Genomic DNA, 11,091 nt, shown 5'->3' with positions numbered 1-11,091 from the left:
AGGACCAGCAGACTGAAGGACAGCTTCATCCATCAGGCTATCAGGAAGCTTAACACTTTACCGGCTCTGCTCCCACTCCCTTCTGCCCACAAACGTCCTGAACTGCGACACACACACACACACACACACACACACACACACACACACACACACACACACACACACACACACACACACACACACACACACACACACACACACACACACACACACACACACACACACATGTTGGGTTTACATGTTTTATGGGGACATTCCATAGGCGTAATGGTTTTTATACTGTACAAACCGTACTTTCTATCGCCCTACACCTACCCTACACCTAAACCTAGCCCTCACAGGAGATTGTGCACACTTTTACTTCATCAAAAAAACTCATTGTGCATGATTTATAAGCCTGTTTCCTCATGGGGACCTGAGAAATGTCCCCACAAGGTCAAAATCTACTGGTATTCCTATCCTTGTGGGGACATTTGGTCCCCACAACGTGATGAATACCAGGTGCACACACACACACACACACACACACACACACACACACAAACACACACACACCCACCAACCTGCACCAGTCACTTTGTGTAGTATTGGTGCTCTGCTAACTACCTCTTCTTACTACACACAGACTACCTCTAAAGACTTGTCTGTTATAACTGTCACTTTATTACACTTATAAGCTCCTTTTGCACCTTATTCTTTTTTTGCATTTGCACTACTCTGTCTGGTTTGCACTCTCTGCCATGTGCCCTTACTTGTATATTGTTTTTATATATATATATTATATGTATAATTGTATTTATTTGTATTTTTAAATGTCTACCTTATGCATTTAAATGTTACGTGTATGCACCTAGGGTCTGCGAGTAACGCAATTTCAATTCTCTATATGTCCGGTACATATAGCAGAATTGACAATAAAGTTGACTTTGACTTTGACGTTCAAAAGAACCGCATTTGTATGAAAGAGAAGTCACTATAAATATTTTTAATGTCACTTCATTTGCTTAAAAGCAAACGAAGGGACAAACATATATATTATGTGCAGAAAACAATAATCAAGTCATTTATTGGTCTAAATTGGTCAAAACAACAAAAACCCTGCTTTTGATTTCTAACAGGGAGGAGGTCAGGGCTCTCTCGATGGCCTTTTCTGAATCTAGAGGAACAAATGCAGGTATTGCAACTTTTGAGGAGTACACATTCAATTGGGATAGTAACCCTAGTGATACAGACATTAAGAAAACGGCTGTGGACTTGGAGACAGACTTCATCTTCCTGGTGCCAACCCAAACTGCCTTGTACCTCCACTCTGACCATGCTGTGTAAGTTGACCTCATCTGCTTATTTACTGACCTGAATAGTAGTAACCCTAAAAACAACCTTTTCTTCCCCATTAGTTCAGGACGAACCTACTCCTACCTGTTCTCTGAGCCCTCGCGCATGCCTGTCTACCCGCTCTGGACGGGTGCCGATCACGCCGATGACCTTCAGTATGTGTTTGGGGAGCCTTTCAACAATCCTCTGATCTACTTTCCTCGCCATCGTGACGTCTCCGATCACATGATCTCCTATTGGACCAATTTTGCTCAGACTGGGTATATAATTATTAAAATATTCCACTTTAATATGAAGAAATATTTCAGTTCAAGGAATAGTTCCCCCAAAAATGAACATTTACTCACACTCTGTCCATTTAAGATGTAGAGGAGTTTGTTTCTTCGTCGAAACAGCTGTAGTAAATGGGTGCCGTCAGTCATTTCTATTTAATTTCTAACTTCCTTTATTGTCCATCTTCCTTTCTTCCATCACAGTGACCCTAACAAAGGTGAGAGCAGTGTTCCTGTAGCCTGGCCTGAGTTTGCCAGCAGTGGCCATCAGTACCTAGATATCAACCACAACATGAGCAGCAGCAGCGTGAAGCAGATGTTGAGAACACGCATGGTTTACTACTGGACTAGAGTCTTTGCTAGCTACCCTGTCGTCAAGAAGAACTGAGCACTACCGACCCGACTACAGAATCATGTTGCAATTTAGCAGTGTATATGCTAAGATGCATGCAATAAACTTAAAAATATATGGTCAATAGTTGACGTCATGTTTACTGTATTAACTTGCAATGACATCAAAAGTAAAGTGCTCTTACAAAAGAGAGAAATGCATATACACTATATGAGTTGGTGGACATATTTGCCTGCTAGCATAAGTAAAAAAAACATTCCACCAGCAGAATAAAAATTAATAATAGCAAAAGTACAAAACTAGACACTAAATGTATATATATAAAAATGAATTATTAAAGGAACAGTGCACCCAAAAATGAAAAATTGCTGAAGATTTACTTCACACTCATGATATCCAAAATGTAAATGAGTTTGTTTTTTAATAATATTAGATTTGGACAAATTTAGTATTACACCATTTGCTCATTAGTTCACTCTGTATTACACCACTTGCTCATTAATTCACTCTCAGAATGAGGCCAGAAGGAATTTTTGTCTAATCACACATTTTAATTTTGTTTTTCACAAAATGATTCAGGGGGTCATTATTTTAGGGGGCATTGGTTCACTTTCACATGTTGTTTGAACAAATGTGTGTTGGTAGTGTGTGTATACAAACACCTTACAATGATAAAAATACACCCAGTGCAGAGACAGTGTAAATAGAGAGAGAGATTGATTGTGCAGAGTACAGAACTTAGCTGATTATAACAGAACTTTGTGTGATTGCAATGCGCTTTTAATAATTTTAAGGGAGTTTGTAAATGAGATATCAATTTAATACAACAGTTAAATAAACAAGAAGTTATTATTACTGTCTAACATTGTTTGACTATAACACTATTGCCTGATTTTGCGCTATTTCGTCGCCAATAATAGTCTGAAACAGTCACAACTGAGCCGCTGCACATCTCCATTCAAACACAGCTGTGTTTCCTTAATGAACAAACAAGCGTTTTTAAACAAATCGAGATAAATGATTCAATTTCCCATTCATAAAGAGTCACTTGCTTTATTCCTGAATGAATCAGCTGTTTGAAGGAATCAATTGAATATCATTAAGTAAATAAGTCAGTGTCTTGCCACCACCTAGTTTTAGTTTCATTATTAAAGTATCCTTTTAGTTATTTAAATCGTTTAATATTTCTGTATTCAAAATGGTATATTTAAAACATTAATCTCAGCATGAATTTATGAATTTGATTGCACTCATGCCACCTCTGAGCCTCATTAAACATATGAAAATACACCTAAAAGCCACTTTTTTGTTTTTCTGTGGCCCTAGTACAAATTATTTTGTTAATACTGGTTTCATTTGATTGGAAATTATTCTTGTTCTTCTAGTTCTTATTTTGCTGTTCTAATTCGAAATTTTAATAAGCTTTCAAATATATATTTTGAAAAATTTGACATAAAAGATTATATACTTGTATATACAGGGTGAGCAGAGCTCATTAGTATGTAAAGCAACATCCACCGGAACAGGTTGATTTTTGCAGAGCTGATTTTGACAAAGTAAAAAGGGTGTTTTTTTAAACTACCATTGAGAAATTTTAACCAAAGCATGTTATAGACTTTTAAATTAAGACCTTTAAAAATCATATCAACTGGAAAATGTGTATCCGACGACACCTTTGTGATCACTATTTCATACATAATTTTATTTCATGTGCTGTTTACTTGTATCTCCAAGTTCATAACTTGATTACATTTGATTACACACATGATGATAAACTATCTTGCATGCACTGCACGTCAATAAATGTAAATACTTCATTCATCCATCCATCTATGCACTACATAAAATAATGCATTGCTTATTTTTAAGCATAATAGCAAAACAACATTGGTTAAATCACCTCACAATGTACATCAACATTCTTCAGCTTGGGCAAAACACATAATTTTTGCTTGGTTGGAACAGCAGCTACGCTAATTATTTCTCTATTTGTTTCTCTGTTTCTGCCACGGGATTTCCATCCAGTGGTAACTAAGAATTACACAAGATTCAGTCTGGACTCAGAATACCCAAGAAGAGATTATGCCAACCCCTCAGAGGGCCGCCGATGATGCCAGCCTTGAAACAACATACAGCACTACACAATTTTTCTACAAGTTTGATTGCAACACATAATCATTACTATTAGTGTTCATCATCTGTTTTTGATTACACCATTACTGTTTTTAATATTTATATCATATGTACATCGACTTAACATAAAGTAGTCACCACTAATAAGCTACTAAATATATTGTAGTAGCCTACATTTTTGTACAGCTGCTTTGCAACGATTTGTATTGTGAAAAGCGCTATACAAATAAACTTGAATTGAATTGAATTACTAATAGAAATATGTTTTTTTTTACTGTTGCATCTTCACACACCCAAAGGAAGACAAAGATCTCTATGATGATTACAATCCCAGAAACTGAATTTTAAAAATTGAATCCAAAAAATAAGCAGATTTTCATAGTTTTTGTGGCATTATCCTGCAAGCTGGGGCAATTACTTAACCATTCATAATCTTTTTTTTAAATGGAAAAAGGTGTGTTTTTGAGATAACAAAATCTAAAATTTTCCATGAGAGTTTGCCATAACTGCACATATGTTGCCCAGCTAATACTGAGAACAGTGTATTTTAGGCTTTGGCACACCATGAAAAAGAGATATGATTTTGCCAGTTTATAAAAGCGCCAGAACTCCCTTCATTGCCACACTTGGAGCCACTGTCTGACGATGGCGATGCTAGGAGTTTTCGTGTCTCTTGCCCTCATCCTGGGCACGGCAAATGCAGCTTCTGTAAGTCTACAGTTCATTATGTTCATGTTAGTTTAGTTTAATAACGAAGCTATTATGTTGAAGTATTATATTACTAAATAACAAACTAAAAAGCAGTTGAATTTGGCTGAACTTGGATAAAATGCTATCTATGCTATACTGCAATTTATACCAAAATTGCATTGCAGTTGGGAGCTGTGTACACCGAGGGAGGGATGGTACAGGGAAGGAATCACCTTGTTGGAATCCTCCGCTATGTGGACGAGTTTAAGGGAATCCCCTTCGCCGCCCCACCTGGCAGATTACAGAAGCCCGTTCCTCACCCTGGCTGGGACGGTGAGTACACCTGGCTGTTGTGCAAATTTGTTTAGATGTTTTCTTAAATAAGTGAGTGTACTGACACTCCTGTTGATTCTACCTGCACAGGTGTTCTGGATGCCACCGACTACAGAAACAGGTGCATGCAGCTCAATCTTCTTGCTACTGATGTCGTGGGCAGTGAGGACTGTCTCTACCTGAACATCTGGGTCCCTCAGGGCAGCTCTGGTAATGCAATCTTGTTTCAAATCACAAGAATCTTGATGTTTATTGGGTGAACTAGCCCTTTAAGAATAATTTATTTACAAATATGGTGTTAAATGAATGAATTCACCTTGTCTAACTTGACACCTTCTCTTTTCCAGTATCTACCAATCTGCCTGTTATGGTTTTCATCTACGGCGGTGCCTTTCTGCTTGGTAGTAGTCAGGGTGCAAACTTATTGGACAACTACCTGTATGATGGAGGGGAGATGGCAGACAGAGGAAATGTCATTGTGGTGACGTTCAACTACCGTGTCGGATCACTCGGATTCCTCAGCAGCGGAGATGCTGACGCACCTGGTAAGAAACTGTGTAAAAGAATTAATTTGAAAACAACTCCTACAAATATTGCAAACGAATAACAAATAAACAAACATTCCTTTCCTCTACTGTTTTTTCTCATTAAGGGGGCATTTGAAAAAAAAAAAACTAAAATACAAGCATTTTTACTAGCTGTCTCATAGTCTCATAACTGCACAAGGTGACATTAAAAACATAGATGTGAGGAAAATTTATATTTCAGTGCTTTGCTTTTTCTTGCAAAATATTTGTCGAAACATGATATGGGGGGAAAAACCTTAAGTCGGTTTATCGGGGGAATGCAGTAATTTTGAGTTTAATTTAAGCATTTAAATAGAACTTTTCCTCCCATTTTGCCTTGCAAAACCCTCACAAATGTATTGCGTTGCCTCAAGAAACTTGAAATACAGTTTTTTTCCTCCCTCCTCATATTATTTCCAAGTAGCTATTGCAAGAAAACGCAAAACCATTGAAATGTTAAGGGAACATTACTTTTGAATGTTAATTTAAAAAATGTTTAACATTTAAAAAACATTAATCGCAAGCAGCGATTATCAGGGTTCACGCGCTTTAAGGTATTTAAGCAATTATGAAAAAAGACATAATATAGCAAATCTGTAACCACCTAAATTAACTTTGTATGCTTTGTTTAGAATCATCTGTCGCATGTGCTCAGCAGGTTTTGTGAAGTTTTGAGTTTTCCATTAAGCTTTACAAGATTTGGGGTAAATTTGGACAGGCTCCTTTTCTAAACGACCCCATTATAGCTTTTTTTTTGATAATTATTGAACTAGAGAGTCCAAAGAATTGTACTGCAGTGTTTTTTTTTTTTCAGATTAAGCGAAAAACCTAGGACTAGTTAGCAAAAATAGGTGTTTTACATCTTCTCAAACATTTAACATACAATTTGATTGATAGCAGTGGTTGTCCAGAATGAGGAGCTCTATCATATGATACAAATATCGTGTCTGTGCGAAAAAACGTGTGTTGTACAATCTTTTACCCTTGAAAAATGCGGTATCGCTCTCCCAGTGGCCAATTTCTTTAAAATTTTTCACAGACCTTTGGAGCCACGTGTCAAATGGGCCCACCAAGTTTCGTTCCAATCAGTCTCTGTTAAAACTGTCTAACAGGTGCTCAAACTTCATCAGCCAATGGTGGCCACGTTTTTTGAGATTCGCAAATGTCCTTAAAGGCACATGTTGCACTTTGGACCAATTTTCCAATTGGCCCTGCCCCTTTCAAACGTTTTGATGTCCCTTTGCGACATTGAGTCGAAAGTTAAAAAATTTTAAATTATTGATATTCACTCTCCAGAGAAACCTTCTGCACTGGTTTGTTTCCAATTAGGTGAAAAACCTAGGACTAGTTTGCAAAAGTAGGTTTTTCAAAATACCCAAAAATTTCACCAATACTCACGATCGAATCTGAGGCATGTGTTTTGTCCGACGTGAGCCTTTAAGAATTTAAATAATGACCTGATCATGTCCTGCTCGATAGGAAACTATGGCCTGTGGGATCAGCACGCCGCTATCTCCTGGGTACACAGGAACATCAGGAATTTTGGTGGCAATCCAGACAACCTCACCGTCTTTGGAGAATCAGCAGGGTCAGCCAGTGTGAACTTCCAGGTGCTGCATACAGTTTATCTAGTACATTTTAATGAATGAGTCTTTAATGTTTTTGCTCTAAAACTCGGATGCCAACAGGCAGTGTTGGACAGTTGTAATTAGTATGAAGTAATATAAATTCTGTGTGTATGTCCCATTCTGTACAGATTCTTTCACCTAAAAACAAGGGCCTGATCCGCAGAGCTATCTCACAGAGTGGTGTTGCTCTCTGTCCCTGGGCTGTCAACAGAAATCCACGAGAGCAGGCTGTGGAGGTGAGCTTCCCCTTCATGAGTACTCATTATGAAACAGACCTAGTGCATTGCTTACTTTACTAGCATTTGATATACAGTGGGGTTTGTTTACTCTCATTCCCAGCCCCAAGTGTACACTTGCTAGAGTTTAGTGAAGTCACCTGTTCTGTTTCACATACAGACTGACATTTCAATGTTTTTGGTTAGTTAATAATTAATTTGTAGATTAAACTGTCTAAAATTATTACAAATACAATTATTTCATTAAAACTACATGGGTAAATGCTTTTTTGTGCACTTTTAGATCGCAAACAAAGTAGGATGTCCTACTGATAGCGGGATGGTGGCTTGTTTGAAGATGACAGATGCAAGGACTCTAACTCTTGCTGGAAATTTGAAATTGAGTTCATCTGCTTCTAGTAAGAAAATTCTAAATGCTTTTTTAGCCCTTAAAAAATATTTTTTAAACAATTAACAATTGTTTTAAATCTCCACAGCTAGTCACTCTTTTCCATGCAGGTACAAAGAAAGGGGAAGCCAACATCTTCCTTTAATGTGGCTAAATATCTGCTAAAACCATATGAAATGCAATGCAAAGTCAAGGTATCAAATCTGACATTCTTTTCTAGGTCCCATTGTAAACAATCTGGCTCTGTCCCCTGTCATCGATGGTGACTTCCTCCCCAGCGAGCCTGAAACCCTATTCGGGAATACTGCCAACATTGATTACATCATTGGTGTCAATGACATGGACGGCCACATATTTGCCACCCTTGACATTCCCTCTATCAACAACGCACTGGCATCCACCTCTGTGTAAGTGTAGTACATTAAATATGTGTGTGTGTGTGTGTGTGTGTGTGTGTGTGTGTGTGTGTGTGTGTGTGTGTGTCTGTATATATAGATAGAGAGAGAGCAAGAGAATGGTATTGCATCAATGAAAACATATTTTGTACTGTATATGGATATGCACATTTAAAAATGACAATTTTAGTCTTCTGGAAAAACAGCAACGCAAGCTTAGAACAAAAAAAGGCTCAAAAAACAACAACTGCTATTAATTTCGAACAGGGAGGAGGTCAGGTCTCTCTCGATTGCCCTGTCCGAAACTAGAGGAATAGATGCTGGTGTCGCAACTTTTGAGGAGTACTCATTCAACTGGGGTAGTAACCCTAGTGATGCGGACATTAAGAAAACAGTTGTGGAATTGGAGACAGACTACATCTTCTTGGTGCCATCTCAAGCTGCCTTGTACCTCCACTCTGACCATGCTGTGTAAGTTGACCTCATCATCTGCTTATTTACTGACCTGAATAGTAGAAACCTTAAAAACAACCTTTTCCCCATTAGTTCAGGACGAACCTACTCCTACCTGTTCTCTGAGCCCTCGCGCATGCCTGTCTACCCGCTCTGGATGGGTGCCGATCACGCCGATGACCTTCAGTATGTGTTTGGGAAGCCTTTCAGCACTCCTCTTGGCTACTTTCCTCGCCAGCGTGACGTCTCCGATTACCTGATTTCCTACTGGACCAATTTCGCTCATACTGGGTATATAAACATTAAAATACTTGAAATGTTCAAATACTTCCTCATATTCCACTTTATTGTATAGAAACAACTATAATAACGAAAACATATATACTATATAAGAGTTCTGTGGTACATTTAGTACTTCAACTTAAACAAAATGATAATGAAAAATGTTGCTATTGAGTTTTTAGGAATAGTTCACCGAAAAATGAAAATTTACTTACACTCAGTCCATTCAAGATGTAGATGAGTTTGTTTCTTCATCGGAAAAGATTTGGAGAAATTTTGCATTGCATTACTTGCTCACGAATGAATCCTCTGCAGTGAATGGGTGCCGTCAGAATTAGAGTCCAAACTGCTGGTAAAAACAAGTTCATCCTGTGAAGCAAAAAGCTTTTTTTTCTTTTTTTGTAATAAATTCATTACTAAGCCTTTCTAAACTGTTGCTTCTGGCTAAACTACTATTCCTTAAGCAATAATATTACCTTATCCGGTGAAAAAGTCATCTCATCTGTATCACTAGAGTAATAAGCACATTTTACAGGTGAAAACAAAGCAAATCAGTGATGTAGTGTTAAATTTGTCTAAATCTGTTCCAAAGAAGAAACAAACTCATCTACAGATAAGATGGCCAGAGTAAATTTTCGCCATTTTTTTTTCAGTAACTTTCTTCCTTTCTCCCTTACAGTGACCCTAACAGTGGTGGGAGAAATGTTCCTGTAACCTGGCCCGAGTTTGCCAGCAGTGGCCATCAGTACCTAGATATCAACCACAACATGAGCACTAGCAGCGTAAAGCAGCAGTTAAGAACACGCATGGTTTACTACTGGACTAGAGTCTTTGCCAGCTACCCTGTCGTCAAGAAGAACTGAATACATTCATGCAATAAACAAAATACATGATGATCAAAAGAAGCTGTCATGTTTTCTGTATTAATACAGTGCTGTTTTCTGCTTCAATAAGCCAAGAGAAAGTTTACAGAAGATAACATTTCTTAAAAGCTTAGATAACTCCACTACATTAATACACTATGTTTATACAGTTATCTAGCGACCTCACTGGAACAAAAATTGGACATAGAATATATTGTATAACACATCTACAAGGACAGCAAACCTGAGAAAATCTTAAGTAAATAATGGAGCTGTGAACCCTAAAAAAAATTGACGAATGCATGCTGTATGTGTTGGCGGACATATGATTAACCTTCATAAGCCCTGGCATAGTTGGCTGCCAGCATAAGTCAAAATAAAATAAAAATGAACAATAACAAAACTATCAAAACAAAACTAAACACTGCTTCTAAAACAATAATAAACTTTTCAATACTAAATTATTAAAGAAATACCAGCCAAAAATTTGCTTGCTCACCAATGCCTCCTCTGCAGTGAATGGGGGCCGTCAGAATGGATTGCGATAAACTGGTTGTACAGACTATTATTCACTCCTCTGGAGCTGCTCCGCCATGTGGATAAGGTGGGGTACATCGTGGAGGATGGGCGCTCTTGTCCCCAGGCTGCCAACGACTTTCGACATTGATGGAAGACATGAGAATTACCGCCCACCAAACGGCTGGAACCAGGTTTTGGTAATTGGTAAACAAAACTGTGCAGGTGAGGCAAAATCACATCATTGGAAATTTCCCACTGGTTTTAAAATGTCATGGGATCCCTCATTGATCAAATAATAACACAGAAGTAATATAAAACACATTATTAAATCAAAACTTGGTCGAAGAACATCATAAAAACAACACAGGACATGTAAATGTTGGTTGACGTACGCATGCGCACGCAGCATTTTTTGAAGTTTGATGTACTGTATAATGTAATCAGAGGCAACGCAATTTCTCAACAACTCACGCGATTGACACGTCCATTTTCTCACGCACTGAAAAGCACACTTAAGCTAAATCAAGAACACCCTTAGGTTAAACTGTCATAATTGGCAAAGTATGAGGTTCTATTTGTTCCAAAAAATAAACTGACTGATTTGTGCTATGTACTACACATTTCTAGCCTGGAAAAATCCAGACCC

At 37.8% G+C, this 11,091-nt stretch overlaps 2 protein-coding genes across 2 annotated transcripts in view; both read left to right on the top strand.

The window, feature by feature from the left end:
- The window catches only part of LOC141292690 (bile salt-activated lipase-like), an 8,416-nt gene extending 6,333 nt beyond the window's left edge, over positions 1–2,083 (top strand). Inside the window, exons 9-11 of the mRNA XM_073824724.1 lie at positions 1,119–1,322; positions 1,398–1,595; positions 1,812–2,083. Of these exons, the coding sequence (XP_073680825.1) occupies positions 1,119–1,322; positions 1,398–1,595; positions 1,812–1,995 (586 nt within the window). The 3' untranslated portion in view covers positions 1,996–2,083. The remainder of the gene's footprint in view (positions 1–1,118; positions 1,323–1,397; positions 1,596–1,811) is intronic.
- Positions 2,084–4,692: 2,609 nt separating this feature from the next.
- On the top strand, positions 4,693–9,968 carry LOC141292240 (bile salt-activated lipase-like). The gene is made up of 11 exons (XM_073824234.1): positions 4,693–4,800; positions 4,968–5,115; positions 5,206–5,325; positions 5,463–5,660; positions 7,161–7,291; positions 7,438–7,545; positions 7,829–7,943; positions 8,154–8,340; positions 8,596–8,799; positions 8,875–9,072; positions 9,743–9,968. The coding sequence occupies exons 1-11, from the start codon at positions 4,738–4,740 to the stop codon at positions 9,924–9,926; spliced, it is 1,656 nt and encodes a 551-aa protein (XP_073680335.1). The 5' UTR covers positions 4,693–4,737; the 3' UTR covers positions 9,927–9,968.
- The last annotated feature ends 1,123 nt before the right edge of the window (positions 9,969–11,091 follow it).

Source organism: Garra rufa, chromosome 19 (genome assembly GCF_049309525.1).
Source record: "Garra rufa chromosome 19, GarRuf1.0, whole genome shotgun sequence".
Classification (NCBI taxonomy): domain Eukaryota; kingdom Metazoa; phylum Chordata; class Actinopteri; order Cypriniformes; family Cyprinidae; genus Garra; species Garra rufa.
This window is presented reverse-complemented; position numbering and strand designations above follow the sequence as displayed.